General features: G+C 40.2%; 1 protein-coding gene and 1 non-coding gene across 4 annotated transcripts in view; both read right to left on the reverse strand.

Annotated features, from left to right (window-relative positions):
* NNT (nicotinamide nucleotide transhydrogenase) overlaps nucleotides 1–20,565 on the reverse strand; it is a 93,497-nt gene that overhangs the window by 64,119 nt on the left and 8,813 nt on the right. For 2 of the 3 annotated variants that reach the window (XM_029940920.1, XM_029940919.1), the window contains exons 3-6: nucleotides 17,870–18,099; nucleotides 13,641–13,858; nucleotides 9,858–9,945; nucleotides 5,294–5,382 (exon numbers count right to left, since the gene is read on the reverse strand). In XM_029940920.1, coding sequence (XP_029796780.1) covers nucleotides 5,294–5,382; nucleotides 9,858–9,945; nucleotides 13,641–13,858; nucleotides 17,870–18,099 — 625 coding nt within the window. The remainder of the gene's footprint in view (nucleotides 1–5,293; nucleotides 5,383–9,857; nucleotides 9,946–13,640; nucleotides 13,859–17,869; nucleotides 18,100–20,565) is intronic. The other variant, XM_029940922.1, reaches the window with a different exon arrangement.
* On the reverse strand, nucleotides 15,038–15,166 carry LOC115295109. The gene has a single exon (XR_003910332.1). It is a non-coding gene; the product is annotated as a small nucleolar RNA SNORA33 (small nucleolar RNA).

Here is a 20,565-nt window from a genome sequence, read left to right on the forward strand (position 1 = left end):
ATTCTGACAGGAGGGCGGTGGTATCTCATTGTAGTTTTGATCTGTATTTCCCTGATGATCAATGCTCTTGAGCCTCTTTTCATGTGTCTGTTGGCCATTTGCAGGTCTTCTTTGGAAAAATGTCTGTTCATGTCTTCTGCCCAGTTTTTAATTAGATTATTTGTTTTTTAGATGTTGGTTTTAAGAAGAACACACTGTATATCTTCAAAACCAGAGATTTTCTTTTGGTATCTCTGACTGGACTATTTCAATTATTTCCAGAAGCACATACCACTTGTATAACTTTTTTTCTGGAGAAATAAAAATTACAGGGAATTCCAACTTCTAGTTAGTTCAATTACAAAAGGAATTTCACTATTGATAACTCCAATAATCAGTTATGTTTCCTGGGCCTCCATTGTCAATGGTGACGTGAGTTCTGACCTACATTAAGATTTGACTTCAGGGGCACCAGTTGGTTAAGCATCCGGCTTCCGGCTTTGGCTCAGGTCATGATCTCACAGTTTGTGGGTTTGAACCCAGTGTCAGGCTCTGTGCTGAAAGCTAGCTCAGAGCCTGGAGCCTGCTTTGGATTCTGTATCTCCCTCTCTCTCTGACCCTCCCCTGCTCGCAGTGCCTCTCTCTGGCTCTCAAAAATAAATAAAAAGCATTAAAAAAAAAGATTTGACTTCATTCCAATTAGGTTGAGATTTGCATTTGTAAATGTTCTGACCTATGGAGACTTTTCTCACATAATGGACTCTAAGAAATATTTTTAACAAAGTGATTTTTGTTCCCAGTCCTCATTAAATTGTGTTTGAAAAAAGCAACCTATAAGTGGTATATGTTAAAATGTGAACAGCCAACACTTTAAACTATACAAAAACACATTCCGTTTTAAAAAATAAATAAATAAACTCTAGCCATGCACTGTGTACTGGCTGGGAACGAGAGCTATCAAAGATCCCCGCTCTGTGGTGGAAAGTGTGTTTAACTTACCAACCCCTATCTCACTGCAGTGACTCCCAAACTCCCCTAATGACAGAGACCCCTTCCAAGACCCACTGAATTACAATCTCCAGTGGAGAGGCTGCAGCTGTATTTTTAGCAAGAGCTGTAGGTAATTCTGGCCATCGGGGAAGTTTAACTGTCATGGTCAGAAAGGGGACACAAAGGGTAGGACATGATTGAGCAAGAGGTTCTCACCCTTTCTGCTGGCTTGCAAGGAAGCTTGTAGCCCAGATTGCCCGAGAGACCAACTTGTGACATAGGGAAATTAGCCAAAGCTAAGGACAGCCGAGGACAGAGAGAACCCAGTCCTGGATGGCACTAGTGAGCTGCTGACTCGGGTGTGAAAAGGGGAGTCCTTCCCATGGTTTTCATTTAAAAGAGCTAACACACTTACTTAGAGTTTAAGCCAGTGTGAGTTGGTGTTTTCTATTCCTTACAAAGTGTTAGAAATGTCTACTAGTTTTAATGAAATAAGATGAATTTAAAATGACATATATGTGTGTGTGAGTTATCACAATTTCATCCAAAGGGACCTGCAGAAATATCTGTAAGAAATTATACTCAAAAAATCATTAGCAATTGTATCTAGCTGATAGAATTATACAAGGTATTTTTATTTTCTTGTGTTTTGCTGTATTTTTCAATAATGGACATATATAATCAGAAACATAAACACTATTTTAGAATCATTGCGATCAAAATAATTATCATTTAAAACCATTAGGGGAGAGGGAAGAGAGGTGATGGTGATGGAGGAGGGCACTTGTGGAGAAGAGCACTGGGTGTTATATGGAAACCAATTTGACAATAAACTATTTTTTTAATAATTAAAAAAATAACAAATAAAGTATTTAAAAAATTGGGAAAAAAAAGCATTATCATGTTTTGAAATGTAAGACATGATTTTTTTTGCCCCAAAATTTCATTTCTAGGAATTTATCCTAAGGAAATAATGAAACATCTCTAAATGTCTAATATCTAACATGTATATGTTCTTTCATATACATTTCTAAATGTCTATAAATCTAACATGTATATGTTCTTACATATACATATATACAGTATTGTTTATATACAGTGAAAATGTCCATTACAGAGGACTGATTAAATAAGTCACTCTACTTCCACACAGCCATTTTGATGTTTATGAGTAAGTAAAGATCTTGACAATCCACTGTTAAGTAAAAACACAACCAGTTAAAATAATACTATTAGTAAAATTACATTTAAAAATTTTTTCCTCAATACTTATTTATTTCTGGGAGAGACAGAGCATGAGCATGAGCATGAGTGAGGGGAGGGGCAGAAAGAGAGGGAGACACAGAGTCTGAAGGAGGCTCCAGGATTCAAGCTGTCAGCGAGCATCATGCGGGGCTCGAACTTGTAAACTGTGAGATCATGACCTGAGCTGAAGTTGGATGCCCAACTGACTGAGCCACCCAGGTGCCCCAGTGAAATTACTTTTTAATTAATGTGTAGAAATAAGAATATTATTCTCTCCAGGGAATAAGCTATTTTCGTTTTTTGTACTTTTTAATATTTTTCTGAATTGAGAGAAGCATGTATTTGTTTAATGATAAGAAAGGAAACTGAATATTATAAAATTAACTGTATCTCTAAAGTGTGTAAAATAGAGCTAATTATCCCCACATCGTCGTTTGTTGTTGTTGTTTTTGAGAAAGAGAGAGAGCACAAGCAGGGGAGGGGCTGAGGGAGAGAAAGAATCGTAGGCAGGCTCCATGCCCAGCGCAGAGCCAGCAGGGGTCCATCTCACAACCTTGAGATCATGACCTGAGGCAAAAACAAGAGTCAGACGCTTAACTAACCGATCCACCCAGGTGCCCTGAGTGTTTGTAAAGAAAAATTAAACAAAGCATATAGCACAATGCCTGGAAGAGAGTAAGCATTAGTACAGGTGTCTGCAAACTATAGCTCCTGACCTGCCAATTATTTTTGTAAATAAAATTTTATTGGAACACACACATACACAAAGAAGAAAAATAAAGTAAAGCTATTATATTTCTAAGCTTTGCAACAGAGGCATTAGGTAGGATGCTCACTTTTATTACCAAGGGAATCTCTTAGTTATTGTTTGAAAATAATTATTTTTTTAATGTTTATTTATTTCTGAGAGAGAGAAGACAGAGTGTGAGCAGGAAGGGGCAGAGAAAGAGGGAGACACAGAATCTGAAGCAGGCTCCACGCTCTGAGCTGTTAACACAGAGCCTGAGGTAGGACTCGAACCTACATACTGTGAGATCATGAACTGAGACAAAGTCAGACGCTTAACTGACTGAGCCACTCAGACTCCCATGAAAAAATTTAAAAATCATACTCCTTTAATATTACTAGGCAACGAGTTGTCCTTAGGTTTTTAGGACATTTATCTGAAAATATGTACTATTCAGTCTTCCAACAAGAATTTATAATCAAGTGTGTTTTCTAATATGTTTGAATTTCATATTTATGATACCAACCCCTAGCCTCAAAATAGTGATTGAGGTATGTGCAATTCTTAGAAAAGCATTAATCAGTTCAGCCACATCTTTCTTCATTGTGTACTTGAGTTTTCCTAGTAAACAGTACATAAAAACGGAGTTAAGTAACAGCCATCCTCTAGCTATCAGATCTGTACACTATCTAAACCAATGACATCAAATAAATTCTCAGCAGCTGGCCCAACACCAAGTGACATCTCTAAGTCAAACATACATATTTCCACATTAGTGCTGCTTTGCTACACTGAAAACTTGCACAGCCTCCTTTCTCCAGGTTTGGATGTCTTCAAAAATTCACATCAGCAAACATTAAACATTAAGAGCACAAATGACACGCTTAACTCCGGCTATCCTTGGCTTGCATCCTGGTTAGGCCAGAAGAGCCTTTTTGCATGGCAGCAGGACAGCCTTGTATCAGTACATCGCTTCTCTAAACTCCACGTGAGCACTGTAAATCGTATTCTATGGAACATTCCTTACTCCAGAAAGTCACATTCTTTCCAACTTTGAACGGTTCCAAGTTTTTCTGATCATTCCATATTCAAGATTAGCAGCAGTTTTATTCCTCTACTGATCTCAACTGATAATGAATAACCATGCGTTTCAACCTCAAAACAGTATTCATACACAAAAATGATATCAATTCTCAATAATCATTTAATAAAATCCAGTACCTCATATCTTCTGAAATGAAGAACAATTTTAATCAAAGTTTTCTTTAAAGAATTCTAGAAAATGTTGATATATCTGCTTTAAAGCATTATGCAGTGCACATAATTGAATACTTTCACCTAGGGACTCTACTATTGCCCAATCAGCTTTATTTGCTTCCATCCATAAAATGCAGAGCATACCTCTCACCCCCCCCGCCCCTCCTATGCTGACTTTTTTTTTAAGTAAACCCTGCACCCAATGTGGGGCTTGAACTCATGACCCCAAGATCAAGAGTCAGATGCTCTACTGACTGAGCCAGCCAGGTGCCCCCAAAATCCTCCTATACCACTCTCTTCAAACTTACAGATACCCTGGTTCATGTCCTCCCTGACTTGGAAATGCATTCTGGACAGGAATACACAGGAGAGAACATATTACAAGCTCGGGATGGGAATACCTGTGGTCCCACTGCTAATCCACATAAACAAACAAAACTGAATACAAGTCGTGTGTTTTCAGTTCTTCTGCTTTTTAAATTATTTCTGCTGTACTGAGTCTGGGTCCCTAAATTTTTCCCCCACTAGGTAGTATGTTTCCATGTTGAGTTAACTTTGAAGAAGTAGAACATTTTTAAACACAAAGAGCTTGTAAAGCAGTTTTCTTTTTTTTTTTCCATAATATTTTATTGTCAAATTGTTTTCCATACAACACCCAGTGCTCTTCCCCTCAAGTGCCCTCCACCATCACCACCACCTGTCTTCCCCCCTACCCCCTCCCCCCCAACCCTCAGTTCATTCTCAGCTTTCAATAGTCTCTCAAGTCCTGCGTCCCTCTCTCTCCCCAACTCTCTCTCCCTCCTCCGTTCCCCCTGGTTCTCCATTAGGTCTCTCTTGTTTTCCTGCTAGACCTATGAGTGCAAACATATGGTTTCTGTCCTTCTCTGCCTGGCTTACTTCACTCAGCATGACACCCTCAAGGTCCATCCACTTTCCTACGAAGGGCCATAGGTCATTCCCTCTCGTTGCCATGTAGTACTCCATCGTAAAGCAGTTTTCAATGCACAATTTCCATTTATAAATTCTAAAGAAAGCATAATATCCACCTGACACAAAATGTTTTTACCTTAACAGCATAACTCGTAAAGCACGTACCTGGTGTCAAATCCCCGAACAATAGCGCCCATCGACTTAGCTGCACCTGCAGAAGCCAGCCCAGCCACACCACCACCAACTATCAGAATCTAGAGGAAAAGACAGAACGGCAGGTTTTCATTTTTTTTAATTTTTTTATTTAAAAAAATTTTTTAATGTTTTTTATTTATTTTTGAGAGACAGAGAGAGACAACACGAGCAGGGGAGGGTCAGAGAGAGAGGGAGACACAGAATGTGAAGCAGGCTCCAGGCTCTGAGCTAGCTATCAGCACAAAGCCCAACGCGGGGCTCGAACCCACAAAGTGTGAGATCATGACCTGAGCCAAAGCTGGACGCTTAACTGACTGAGCCACCCAGGTGCCCCTCATTTTTTTTAATGTTTATTCATTTTTGGAAGAGAGAGAAACAGTGTGAGTGGGGGAGGGGCAGAGAGAGAGAGAGAGAGAGAGAGACTGAAACTGAAGCAGGCTCTGGGCTCTGAGCTGTCAGCACAGAGCCCGACGGGGCTTGCACCCATGAACCGTGGGGTCATGACTTGCACAGAAGTTGGACACTTAACCAACTGAGCCACCCAGGCACCCCAGAATGGTACGTTTTAAATAAAGTGCATTATCAACTGGTTATGAAACAGCTTCAGCTAATAACGATCAGCACCTGGTGCACAGCACCCAATGACATACCAGGTGGTGCCAGCAGTGGTGATCAGCCCTCAATAAATATACTGAGTGGATAAGCAACACTTTATCTGAACCACCACTGGTTTAAAAGTTTACAAAGGAACAACTGCTGGCAAAGGCCCACAACCTTCACTAAAAAGTCTGACAACCAGCATCTCGGTGGGGAAGCCACATACAACACAATGAGGATTACACATGTTAAAGAGTGACAGGTCTTGGGATGCCTGGGTGGCTCAGTCAGTTAAGCATTGGACTCTTGATTTTGGCTCAGGCCGTGATCCCAGGGTCAGGGGATCAAGCCCCGTGCCTGGCTCCTGGAGCCTAAGATTCTCTCTCTCCCTCTGCCACTCTTTTTTCTGCTTGCACATGTGCTTGCTCTCTCTCCCTCTCTAAAATTAAAAAAAATTTTTTTAATAAAGTAAGCTTTAAAGAAAAAAGATCCACAGGTTGTTCTCAGCCTGTAAAAGCTATCTGTACTGAAATAAACTCCCAGCACAGCATTCTAGCTATCTCTTCTTTCACAAGCTTTAAGGTTCCTCGATGTTCACAAAATATCGAAATAAGTTTCAAAGATGGATACAACTTTGATAAAATATCTACTTTCTATTTTGAGTTCAAATGCTTCTGAAAGAACAGCAGATGGCCAACTACCTAATTTTGAACCAATCTGAGTGACCAAAACAACATAACTAATCTCCTTAACCATGGAAGGATCAGAGCCAAGAAAACCAAATAATTCCTCAGAAACAAGGGTCTGCCGGCCTTCTAAGAAATACAATAAGAGTAGTGTTGTCTCCAGTCTGGAATGGGCCTTCCAGAGAAAAGTCCTATTATATTTCCAAGTCAGCTGAGGTAACACCTTGTTGCTGTAACAAATTTAAACAGAAAAAAAAAAAAAAAAGAAAGAAGGAAAAGAAAAAGAAAAAGCCACCCACAGAAAACAGTAAGGCTTATAAATTCCCACGTACCCATCATGCCCACATCTCCTTCCATCTCTTCAAGAAGGCTAGTCAAGGGGCGCCTGGGTGGCTCAGTCAGTTAAGCATCTGACTTCAGCTCAGGGCATGTTCTCATGGTTTGTGAGTTCGAGCCCCACTTCAGGATTCTCTCCCTCTCTCTGCTTTCACTTGCGCACATGCTCTCTCTCTTTCTCTCTCTCTCAGGAAAAAAAAAAAAGACATATGTCTTCAAAAAAAAAAAAAGCTAATCAAACCATGCTCTAGTGACCTCTAAGCGGTGTCTCCGCGATCTCCAAGATGGGAACCTCCGAATGATTTATAGTCCGTCTTTCAGAAGCACAGGCAACAACCTGGGCTTGCGAACGGCACACGAAGGGGAAGAAGGCAGTCTTGAGGGCCTGGGTCCTTCCCCTGCGGGGTCTGACACGACCTCCAGGTGCACAGTGTTAGAACTGAGGTAAGCTGTAGCACATCCTGCTGGTGTCACAGAATTGGTTGGTGTGGAGAAAACCCCCACATTAGGTGACCAGAATGTCAGAGGTGAAGTAGTCCATGTGAAAGTAAAGGAGAGACACTGGAACCAAAGTGAGTTTTTCCAAAACAATCCTGAATCAGATACTTCCCTCCTCTATAAGAGAATCTGAACAAGACCTGTAAGAGATGTTCAATGTCATCTAACCCCAACCTACCTTTCCACCATCATCTCCGATCGCTCACCACCCAGACCAACAGCCTTCTTTAGTCTTCTCTTTGGCATCCCAGGGCTTCCTATGTGCTGCTCCCTTGGCCTGCAATCCTAAATACCTGGTTTCTTTTGCACCATCTGCCTCAGTGCGAATGTCAACTGATCTCCCAATCCAGCCCCTTCCTGTTCATTTCTTTTATGTTTCAAATGATCTCACCTATTGAATTGATTGTGTCCTTGTCACCTCACCATGGCCCCTTCTAGAGTATAAGTTTCACAGAGCAGGGATCTCCTTTGCCTTGTTCACCCCATAGTCCAGCTCCTAGCGCACTGCCTGGCATATGGGAAGCCATCAAATGACTACGTGTTAGCTCATTGTAGACAAGTAAGAACCTTCCATATTTAAAGCAAACCCAAATAAAATATTCTTCAATCTACCTTGATAAGCCCACCTAATGCCTAACTCTTCAATATGTAACCATTTCCTACATGTAACCAAAGTCCCTGAAGCTGCAATTTAAATTCACAGTAAAGACAGTCATTTTTCTACCCTTTAAAGGTTGGTTGATCCTCCTTCCTTTAAGCCTCTTGTCTTTTGTTTCACTTTTTGATCTTATATATTCACAGCTTTCCTCTCAGTTTCCACATAGTTCAGGAAAGAGGAAAGGAAAACTGAGTAGCGGATTTGTGCATCAAAACATTTGGCCAGTTTAAAAACAGTATTAAGGGGCACCTGGGTGGCTCAGTCAGTTAAGCATCCAACTCTTGACTGAGGCTCAGGTCATGGTGTCAGTCTGTGAGCTCAAGCCCCTCACTGAGCTCCTCACTGTGCTTGGGACTCTCCCCCGTCCCTTGCGTGTGCACACTCGCACCTGCTCTCAATCTCGCTCTCTTTCAAATAAACTTTAAAATAAAATGAAATAAAAACCAGCATTCAACTTCCGGTAACCATAAATGCCAGACCCATTCTCACAATCCTGACAAAGGAAGCAAAACATCATCACTTCAGGGGCACCTGGCTGGCTCAGCTGGAAAAGCATGTGACTCTTGGTCTCAGAGTTATGAGTTCGAACCCTACATTGGGTGTAGAGATTACTTAAATAAAGTAAACTTATAAAAAAAAACCATCCTCACGTCACATAGCACATCTCTGTTGTTTGCTAACTTCCTTGTTATGTATTCTGGCTCCACTTGAAGCACTTGCATTTTCTTCACCTGGCCTGTTCTTAAAGCAATATATTTCTCAAAGCTGCTAGTATCTTTTTTTTTTTTCATTTTTTCTAGGAGATTTATTTCATGTGAGTTCTCGGTTCATATAACAAAGTACATAAGAGCAGAAAGCACTGAGTAAACCTGTGCTTACAGGCAGAGTGTACTCTTCAGGTAGATGAACAACATTTGAAGTCCTATTTCCTATACCTAGACAACATGCTTCGATGGTCATTTAGTGTATGTGGTGTTGAAGGGTCACAACATAATCTATTCTTTTTACCTTGCCACTCCCACCTCTCATCAACTGCTCCTCTCCGCTTTCAATCTAGATTAAAGAAACCACACCCCTTCTCTCTGCCAAATACCTGGATGACACCACCTCCCTTTTTCCGACCTCTTGACCCATATTTGAAAAAAAATAAAAGGGTGCTTGGGTGGCTTAGTTGGTTAAGTGTCCAACTCTTGATCTTGGCTCAGGTCGTGATCTCATGGTTCGTGGGCTGGAACTCCATGTTAGGCTCTGCACCATCAGCGGGGAGCCTGCCTGGGATTCTTTCCCTTGCCCTCTCTGTGCCCAGTGAAAAATCTAAGACAATCTTTTCTAGGAACAAAATATCACAATTGGGAAACTGAGAATCTGCTAAAGTAAGACCATCTTTTCTATGAACCAAGTGTCACAACACTGGGAAATCAAGAGTCTACTGAATGGTATCTCGAAGCTTTTTCAAACATCAGTAATAAACACCCTACATCACAGAACAAGTTATCCAAAACCCCCTTAAGAGTTCAAGTTAGTAAGTAAACAAACGAACCAACAAAAACCTAGAACTTCCAGAAATGTCAAATCTCTTTTTTGTCGAGCAATCATAAATGGCTTTGAGGCTCTCCCATACATTTGTACCCCAAACATATACAGGCTCATCAGAGTGAAGTTAACACAGAACTTTTAAAATAGCTGTATTTTAGTACTACACATACCCTTACCTTTAAATAATTAATATTATGGAAAAAATGTTAAAAGTTTTACCTACCTTAGCTGGAGGAACTTTTCCTGCAGCTGTGATCTGCCCAGTAAAAAACCGTCCAAAATGATTTGCTGCTAGTACAACAGCTTTGTAACTGAAAAAAAAATCCATAAAGCTTAGACTCATATAGTATCATAAGTTGCCAATGAAGCTTTAATAGTCGAAGATAATCACTAACATTTAAATTGTACCTACCATGTGTCAAAAACCGTTCTCGGTATCTACTCCTTTAGCCTCCTCAACAATCCTACGGGTAGGTACAGTTATTACCTTCATTTTAGAGGTGAATAAAGAGAGACACAGAGAGAGGAAGTGACTTGCTGGTCACTTGGCTACTAAGTGGCAGAACTAGAAGCCTAACCCAGGCGTCCTGCCTGCACAGGCATACTCCTGCTCACAATGCTCTGGGGCCTCTTCCCAATGAACACTTCAGAAGATTAGTTGATGTAAAAAAAAAAAAGAAGGAAAGACCAAAAAACTGCTAACAATGGCTTTCTTTCAGCACTAAAAGTACAGATACTTCAGACTTTCTGTTTTACTTCATTGTCCAAATTTTCTTTAGTGATTACGTAGTATTCATATAATAGGGGAAACTTTAAAATGAAAAAGAAATGAGACATAGCAATATGCTTGTATACAATAAAATTCTAACCTCAGAACAAAAAACAAACATAAAACTTCCCTTGGGGCACTCAGGTGGCGCAGCTGGTTAAGCATCCAACTTGAGCTCAGGTCATGACTCGTGGTTCAGTTCATGAGGTCGAGATCCACGCTGCTGGTGCAGAGCCTGCTTAGGATTCTGTCTCTCTGCACCTCCCCCACTTGTGCACACTCTCTCTCAAAATAAATAAATTAATTAAATAAAAAACACTTCCCTTGATCGCTAAGAATTGAAAGGCTGGGATTTGAGACAGAGTGACTTTAGTGTAGGGCCCACTTCTGCCACTAACTGGCTTTGTGACCTTGGGTGAATTTCTGTAAGTTCCTAATCCTTGGTTTCCTCATACAGAGTGGGGACACAAAGAGCATTGCTTAGTGTTGTTATGAGGACTCAGTGAGACAATGCAGGTAAAGCGCCTGGCACTAAGCCTGCCGTTATAAGTACTTGGTAAATATTAGTGTTTTTGGCTAAAGAAATAGTCTGTGCAATAAAAACTAGTGAAATATACCATATATACCATCTTTCCTTACGAGGATACTGTTAACATATTATACTAATTTCATTTTCAGAGCATTTTATACTTAAAAGGCACTTCTGCAGATTCTCACTGGATAACACAGGTTATAATTAAAATCACAATGCAACTATTTATAAGATCTACCTGCTAGCTGGCAATAAAAACTTTCCCTGATCATAGTTTTTCCCTTACCATATTTTTTATAAAATAATACTTGATGTAATAATTAATGCAAAAGCAGATAACGGTAACCACTACTACTTTAAATCATATTATAGCAGAAAAGCAGTATTTTAGAGATCACATTACTTATTACTTCTGAATCCAAGTGACAGAATTTTCAAAAAGCAAACATAATAAAGATTCAGAGGCCACTGTAAGAAATTTTGGAATTAATGTTTTAAAAGATTCAGCTGATAATTCTGAAACAAATAACAAAAATAATGTACAAGAAAACATTGATAATGGGAAAAAGCGATAATAGTTTGCCTTTTTTTGATGACAGCAAAAGAGCTCAGAATGGACACGAACGAGCTAGAAGGAGCGTGTCTTCACTGTAATGTGACTGTGTGTGTGAGTTAGATAATGACTTATCACACACTGTGGATAAGTATCCTAGAAGATTATGCCCTTTGCATATATCAGCTGAGGACGTAAGAGAGCAATTCTTTACACTGTGTCCCATGGATCCCCAAAGGTTCAAATTCCAGCCAACTCTGGGCCCATACTGGGTGGGGTGGAGAACAAACATGTTTCTGGACACCCCTCTGTCCCTCAATTCAACCACAGCCACTCTGCTCTTACTGGATTGTTTATATTGCCTCAGAATCTGTCATTTGCTCAAAAGATTCTACGGTTGAAAAGCACTGATCTGGAACTTTGATAACCTCTCAGATTATGCATTTCATAAGACAAAATCAACAGCAGCCTTCAAAAAGCACATTTAAGTCCTGAGACACTTGAATGGCTCATTCAGTTAGACATACAACTCTTGGTTTCTGCACGGGTCATGGTCTCACAGTTCATGAGTTCGAGCCCGGCGTCAGGCTCCTGGCTGACAGTGCAGAGCCTGCTGGGGATTCTCTCTCTGCCTCTCCTTTGCACTCACACACTCTCTCAAAATAAATAAGTAAACTTTAAGAAAGAAAAGAAAATCTATAGATCCATGATATGTAATGTAACTTTCCTACTAACAAAATAATATGGCAAAAATTTATTTTGTCCTTTGGTGTATACTTTCTATCACAAAAAATATCTTCAAACCAACCATTTGCTATAGTATAGTAAGGATAACAAAATGTGTTTTAAACTTGTCCTTTTTGTTTTCTGCTTTTCTGTTAAAAATGAGACCCAAAGAATCTATTTGCTATAATGGCCTGACATGCGACACCTAAGCTATAAAACCTACAGAAACCTTCAGCTCATGGGTCAGGCCATAAAAGGCTTTATTCACATTAGTCTCTCTTTCATGCACGGTATGATTTTTTTAACCATTTTCATCTCTTGGTGTCTCATTCATATTAGCAAATTGTCACTACCAGTAGTTTTCATGCTTAAAATCTGATATAACTGTCTCTTAAGGAGTTGATTTCAAAAGCATCTTTGATTTCCAGATTTCTTCCACTCTCTGGGCAGAGTCAGCAACTCAATGCGCTCCCACAGCTCTCCCGTCCCTCCCCAGACAGGCGCGATTGCTCAGGGGCGGGAGTCTCCTCTCTGTGCAGGCAGTAGGCTGGGAACGCAGCAGGGACAGGCAAAGGTAAGAGGATGTCGTTAGCCCTCAGTTACCAATATGTGCTTAAAATTTGGGGTTTTTTAAACAATTAAAAAAAATTTTTTAACATTTGTTTCTTTTTGAGAGACAGAGACAGATTGTGAGCAGGGGACGGTGGAGGTGCAGGGTTCATGCAGAGAGAACGAGACAGAACCTGAAGCAGGCTCCAGGCCCTGAGCTGTCAGCACGGCGCCGGACGTGGAGCTCAAATTAATGAACAATGAGATCATGATCTGAGCTGAAGTTGGACGCTTAGTGGACTGAGCCACCCAGGCGCCCCCTACTTAATACGTGTTTTGACACCAGATGGAACTTTGTCAAAGACAGCCATTTTCCCTATTCACTGACTATTTTTATGAATTTACCTAAGCAAAACCTAATTAAAATGGTAAATGCTAATATGTATGTGTCAGGTTGAACCATAGGAAACTGCCAATATCTGATCTTTTCTGACTTATAAAAACAGCAATTAATGTTAACTAAACTTACTATGGCAATCATTTTACAATATACTGAGATATCAAATCATTATGTTTATACCTTAAACTTATACAATATTATATGTCAATTATATCTGAAACAAAATTTGAGAAAAAGTAGTGCTTTGGATACTGTGCCACCTTGCTCTCTACCCCTCCCTCACTTGTGCTGTCTCTGTCTCTCTCAAAAATAAATAAACATTAAAAAAAATAAGAAAAATACTAAGGGCACTCTCAGAAAGCTGTAATCCCCAACGAATATTACAAGTAAAAGCATCACAAGAGAGAAGAGCACAAAGAGCATGCTTCTGAAGTACCACTGTGCTTTGTTCAACCAAAATGGAAAGGAATCACATACCCAGCAATGTTGGCCATGGAGCTTAGAGCATCATATCCCTGAGCAATCGTGACTCTTGGAACCTGGTCCATCGCCAACACTGTAGTTTTTCTTTTAGAAAGTTTATTTAGCAAGGCTGGGTTTTGGGCTGGGTAAATAAAGCTAATCAATGTTCCTGATGTCTTTAAAAGGTCGGCCTCATGAACACCTAATGTTGGATTCACCATGGGGGCTCGCACCTGGGGAAAAAAGTCAAATCACTGATTAATAATGTAAATACCTTGATCATATTTTAAAGTAAACAGGACGATTGAAATAAGAGTCCAGAAGTAATCTTTCAGCAATAAATTTCGGACTAAATTCCTAAACAAGATAAGGAGCACCGAGATCTTTGTCATCTATCCTCTGACTGATGGCCAACCCAGGAACTGATCTGAGTAAAGAGCATGCAATCATTCTGGAAGGTTCCCCCCGACACACACCCAAAATTTTATTTTTAAGTAATCTCTACACCCAACATGGGGCTCAAACTCACAGCCTCCAAATCAAGAGTTGCATACTCTAGCAACGAAGCCCTGTTCTGGTAAGAGTAAGATAGTAGAATAAACAGGCAGGGAGTTTTTGCCCTGTGTTCTAAGACTCGATTCTTATAAATTTTGACAAGCATAAACATTTGGAGTAGTAAGTTAAAAACATCATATAGTAAAATCTCCACTGTCATATGTATAGATGTATGTCACCTTAAAACTCAAGGTGCATATTTATAAATGGACACAATTCAAACTAGGAGCCTTGAAAAACTGGGTTTGAGTAAAAAGCTAGAATATATCCTGCTATATGAAGCAGCAAGTAAGTCAATGAATACACACACTGTACATTTGAAAGTTTCAGATAGGGGCACCTGGGTGGCTCAGTTGGTTAAGTGGCTGACTTCGGCTCAGGTCATGATCTCATGGTTCATGGGTTCAAGCCCTGCATTGGGTTCCATGTTGACAGCTCAGAACCTGGAGCCTATTTCGGATTCTGTGTCTCCCTCCCTCTCTGCCCCTCCTTCGTTTGCACTCTGTCTCTCTCTGTCTCAAAAATAAATAAACATTTAAAAAAAATTTTTTTAAAGAAAGTTTCAGATGGCCACAATATAAAGACACAACTTTTCAATTCCATTTAAAAAAGTATTTTAAAAGTGGGTTTTGTATTTGTTTTTCATTTCTTGTAGCCATTTTTTTAAAATTTTTTAATGTTTTATTTATTTTGGATACAGAGCATGAGAGGGCGAGGGGCAGAGAGAGGAGACACAGAACTGGAAGCAGGCTCCACGCTCTGAGCACAGAGCCTGACGTGGGGCTCGAACCCACAAACGTGAGATCTGACCTAAGCCGAAGTCGGACACTTAATAAACTGAGCCATCCAGCCACCCCTCTTATAGCCATTTTTAGGGACCTTAATGACTTCAATATCTTTAAGGCTTGTAACATGGCTTACCATTGCCAGCTTTTCCCAAGTTTCTGCAGAAACACATTCATGTAAGCAGATTCATTTGTGGGATTTTAAAGTGTGTTTTATATCCAGGCTTAAAATCGATTTTCAATTAACATGTATCACATCCTTAGCTCTTAGTTCACAGATGCACTTTTGGGCAAGTAAACCCAGAAAACAACTGCTTAGGAACTTAAATTTTTTTTTTTACATTTATTTATTTTTGGGAGACAGAGTGAGACAGAGCATTAGCAGGGAAGGAGCGGAGAGAAGGAGACACAGAATCTGAAGCAGGCTCCAGGCTCTGAGCAGGCATTCAGCACAGAGCCTGGCACGGGGCTCAAACCCACAACCGTGAGATCATGACCTGAGCCAAAGTCGGACACTTAATATGAGCCACCCAGGTACCCCAACTTAAATTTTTAAAGGAAACAGAAACACAAACACCGGGGTCAATATTTTCATTTCATAGCACTTCATCTCATTTACCTAGGAGACAGCTTCATTGGTTCCTGCCATCTAAGTTGTTGATCTGGTGATGCATATGATTTTAATTAAGCTTCTGGATTTTAAGACTCTCTAGGGGCTCAGTTGGTTAAGCATCCGACTTCCGCTCAGGTCATCATCTCGTGGTTCGTGGGTTTGAGCCCCACATCGGGTTCTGTGCTGACAGCTCAGACCCTGGAGCCTGTTTCAGATTCTATGTCTCCCTCTCTCTCTCTGTACCTCCCCCTCTTGTTCCCTCCCTCCCTCCCTCCCTCTCTCTCTCTCTCTCTAAACTAAACTAAAAAAAAAACACAAAAAACAAAAATGACTCTCTGGCAAGGTCTATTTTCCCTCACTGAGAATCTACAATAGATTTAATAAAAATTAAAGGTCAACTTTCAATTAATTCTACTGGCCCCTATCAGATGCTTCGCTGAGACTGCGGGTATCTGAGTGAGTCAAGTCAACAGACTGTTTTCCTGAATGTGCTTCTTGGATCACTAGCTCCCCAGGATATTAACAGACCTGACTCAAAAATAGGTCTCAAGGTCAAGTAGTTTACTAAGGCAAGTACAAAGTTATCTAAGTTATTGCATCGTAGGATTTCCCAGTGCTTGTAACATGCTCATATACGCTGAGGTTCTCTAAAGGAACACAAAGCATTTCTAAAACTTATGTGCACCCTACCAACCCTCTATTGTGGAACATCTCAAAAGGTTTTGACCCCTAAAGCATACATTGGAATGGATCGTGCTCATTTTTCTATTTACCCTAAGCTCTTTTACTATACTGAGTTACATCACCGAGGATCTGTACACCTAAACGCTTTAAAAGTTTTAGCTGAGGGACACCTGGGTGGCTCAGTCGGTTAAGTATCCGACTTTGGCTCAGCTCATGATCTTACGGTTCAGGGTTTGAGCTCCATGTTAGTCTCTGTGCTGACAGCTCAGAGCCTGGAGCCTGCTTCACGTTCTATGTATGTGTCTCTCTCTCTCTCTGCCCCTCCCCTCCTCGTGCTCTGTCTCTGTCTCTCAAAAATGAATACATGTTAAAAAAATTATTTTTTTTAATTTTTTTTTATTTTCAATGTTTTGGGTTTTTTTGGTTTTTTGTTTTTTTGTTTTGAGAGACAGAGAGGCAGTGCGACAGAGGAAAGTCAGAGAGAGAGGGAGACACAGAATCTGAAGGCAGGCTCCAGGCTCTGAGCTAGCTGTCAGCACAGAGCCTGATGCGGGGCTTGAACCCACAAACCATGAGATCATGACCTGACCCGAAGTAGGACGCTTAACCAACTGAGCCACCCAGGCGCCGCTATGTTAAAAAAATTATTAAAAAATATTTTTAAAAATTAAAGTTTTAGCTGAATTACAACTTACTTACATGCCATAAATTTCACCATTAATTTCTACACCAAAAAATTGTTCTGTCTTCTGCAAATATCACTAAAGACTCTACCAAGTTATTCAGAATTTATGTAAAAAAAAAAAAAGGGCAAACAAAAAAACAATTATGTGATTGATGCCCCCTAGAAATTAACACACACAAAAAGAAAGCTGGTCTTTCCCAAACAAGTGAGAAGCTTGTTTTCGCCTAATAATCATGCTTCTACATGCTTCTATCCCCCTCTTGGTCTTGGCTGCAGAAGGCTTAGGATTTAAGCTAATGTTCCTCCCTAGTAATTATATCCAAGGTACACCTGTGATTGTCTCTTCCTTTCCTCTGATTTTTTTTTCCTTCAGACTTTATGCCTGAAGCTCTTCAGCATATAGATTTCTATTATATATTAAGACCTTTCATTAAAAAGTAGGTAAGGCTGTCTCTACTCAGCCTAGTGCTGGTTTCTCCAGGGCAGCCGGCCCTCTCTAGAAATAGCACTCAGGTCAGTTAAATCACTGTTCCTTCCACATATCAGAAGATCACTGTACGTTCAGTCCTAGGAGGAGTCCCATGACCTTTTTCCAGTCCTATAGCAGTTAAATACTCACCTGTTGGTGTTCTGGGTATGTATAAACCATGAAGTGCAAATTCTCCCTAGCCAATAAGAAGGTAATTTCCACATGACAAATGTAAAAAGGAAGATCACTTTTTCTCCTCTCATGGTTAAACAAAGATCATGTTGCCTGATAAAAGTTCTACCAGACTATGAAGAATATTCACAACATGAACCATGTCTCTGAGAAAAGACACTGTTTCAAAATATGAGGAGCTATAACAATAGAGAAAGTTTTCTATGAAAACTTTTTAAAAAGCCAGCATGCCATAAATGAGGTGTGGAAAGGAATAATTACTTTGACCACCAAATCAGAAGCCAGCACTTCCTTCGCCCCTTGGATCTGGGCACCTGCTGCTCTGTAATGATCATCAGAAAACTTAGAAGCTTCGCCAGCACCCGATTCCACGACAACACTAAAACCCTGCTTGACCAAGGCTTGAACACCAGCAGGAGACAATGCCACCCGTTTCTCATTTTGGAAAATCTCCTTGGGGACACCAACAGTCAGCTGCTTATATGGAATTCCTATAAAAGGAAAGAAGAAAGGAAGAGAGAGAGAGAGAGAGAGAGAGAGAGAGAGAAGGAAAAAGAAAAAAGGAAAGAGAGAAAGAGAGGGGGAAAAAAGAAAGAAGGAAAGAGAAAGGAAGGAGGAAAGGGATAAAGAAATGGAGAAAGAAAGGGAGAGAGGGAAAGAGAGAAAGAGAGAAAGAAAATGAGAAAGAAAGGGAGATGGAGAGTGAGTAAGAGAGAGAGAGAGAGAAAAAGGGAGAGGGAAAAGAGAGAAAGAGAAAAAGGAAAAGAAAAATTAATTCAGTAAAAAACAACATAAAAACAATGTTTTAATCACAAAGTTCAAAAATGAAAATGGGCAGTCTGTTCAAAATATACTGCACATACATGTTACTGCTCAAAATGATATTCCTCATTCATAATGATAATTGAGTTTTTGGATAGATAATAGGAAATATTTATGCCCACTCTCTTAAATTCTGAATATTTCATGTAACCAAATGGCTCTTTTCAAGGCATATGACTAGTCTATTCTTAGGGAAAAAATGGGTTGAGGGATCAATCAACATGCTAACTGCACTCTTCCAACTAATTCTCTGGGTTTTATGGTCTCCTTGTCCTTATCATTAAGGAAGATAGAACTAATTAGCTGCTTTGAAGAACAACCCTATACTAGATACTTTGTTGGCTATACTCAAAGTTTTCTTCCTGGCAATTTGGCCACAGGCAATTCCTCATAGATTTCCAAGTGTTGTTCCCGAGACCCTACATTCTTGGCCACAGCTACAGATTAGACCAAGGCTCAACAGCTGGGTCAAAGGTAATAGTCTACAGGCCAAACACCCCCGGAGATGACTTACACAGGAACTGCCCAAGGACACTCTATGTTGACCAGTGATGAACTAATCCATTCAGGTGTTCTTTCAGAGTGTCTTAATGGGACACTCACAGAAAAGGACAGGGGGAGTGAATGGTACAAAAGTTATCTGTAAGCAGCCATGAGGTAAAAGGTAGACCAAAGGGAGGCCTACAGCAACAGTAGTAGAAACATCAGTAGTGGAGATACAAAGAGGGAAGATGAGCCATGGCTATGAAATGCAGAATCCACTTTTCCGTGGCTATGGAATCCATTACACTTTTCCAAGAAATAGATGAGGGCTTTCCCAGGCTTCTGTACTTCCCAAGAACAAACACTATAAACCCTCACCACAAAATAGAACCTTGATGCAATCCTGTTCCTTGCAACCCAAAAGAGCCTGTATAATATAAAGTTTTATATATGATTCTGAACAGCTTTAGCTAAAGTATATTAGTTTCTTCTGTTGTTTCACTCAACATCCGGGAATAAATAGATTTTTCTTTGAAATAAAAATCTGCTTGGGGCGCCTGGGTGGCTCCATTGGTTAAGCGTCCGGCTTCGGCTCAGGTCATGATCTCATGGTCTGTGGGTTCGAGCCCCGCATCAGGCTCTGTGCTGACAGCTAGCTCAGAGCCTGGAGCCTGCTTCGGATTCTCCCTGTCTCTCTGACCCTCTCCTGCTCACGCTGTCTCTCTCTGTCTCTCAAAAATAAATTAAAAAACATAAAAAAAAGAACGTTTGAAATAAAAAGCTGCTTCTATATGTAGTACCAAAGTTTAGAAAATCCACTCTAGCAATCTAAACTCTGAACATACATAATAAAAAAAAATCAAAGTATCTCTACAGAGGAACAATATAGCGGTCATAGAGAAATTAAGTCAACTTAAGGATACCTGCACTTGAACACAGTCTGAGACCCCATATTCCCATTAGCAGTAATAACTAAAAGTAAGCCAAAGGCAAATATAAGGTGAACCTTAACCTCTACTTGAAAAAGAGGGAGGAAAATAATAGAACGCTGGAAAATATTTCAGATTGATGTGCAAAAGTTAAATCATATAAACGTCTGGAGTTCAGTTATATGACGGCCTGAAATTACCTAGGCCCTACCCACCATAAGTCGAGGAAGGTACCAAAGACAAATGAAGTCCCATCCCACAGGCTCAACTTGAAAGGCCAAAGATGAAACAATTTGAGCATGAAAAAGAATAATTAATTGCAATGTAATAAAACACATCCAGAATGTTAAAATGTATGAGTTCATTACAATACTCAAAAAAATAAATTTTTTTTAAAAGCTTCACTGGCCAACTTTAGCAGATGTGTGATAAGCAGAATAATGGTCTCCCATAAAGGTCCACCGTTCTAATCCTCAGAACCTGTGAGTATGTCAGGATACACGGCAAAGAACTGAGGTAGCAGATGGAATTCAAGTTGCTAACCAAATGACCTTGAAATAAGAATTAGCCCGGATTATCTGGGTGGGCCCACTGTACTCACAAGGGTCCTTCAATGTGGGAGAAGAAGGCAGAAGAACCAAGTGAAATAGTGGTCTGACAATGCTAGGCTGTCGGCTTTGAAGATGGAAGAGGGGCCACGAGCCAAGGAACACGAGCAGTTTC

Source organism: Suricata suricatta, chromosome 6 (genome assembly GCF_006229205.1).
Source record: "Suricata suricatta isolate VVHF042 chromosome 6, meerkat_22Aug2017_6uvM2_HiC, whole genome shotgun sequence".
NCBI classification, from domain to species: Eukaryota; Metazoa; Chordata; class Mammalia; order Carnivora; family Herpestidae; genus Suricata; species Suricata suricatta.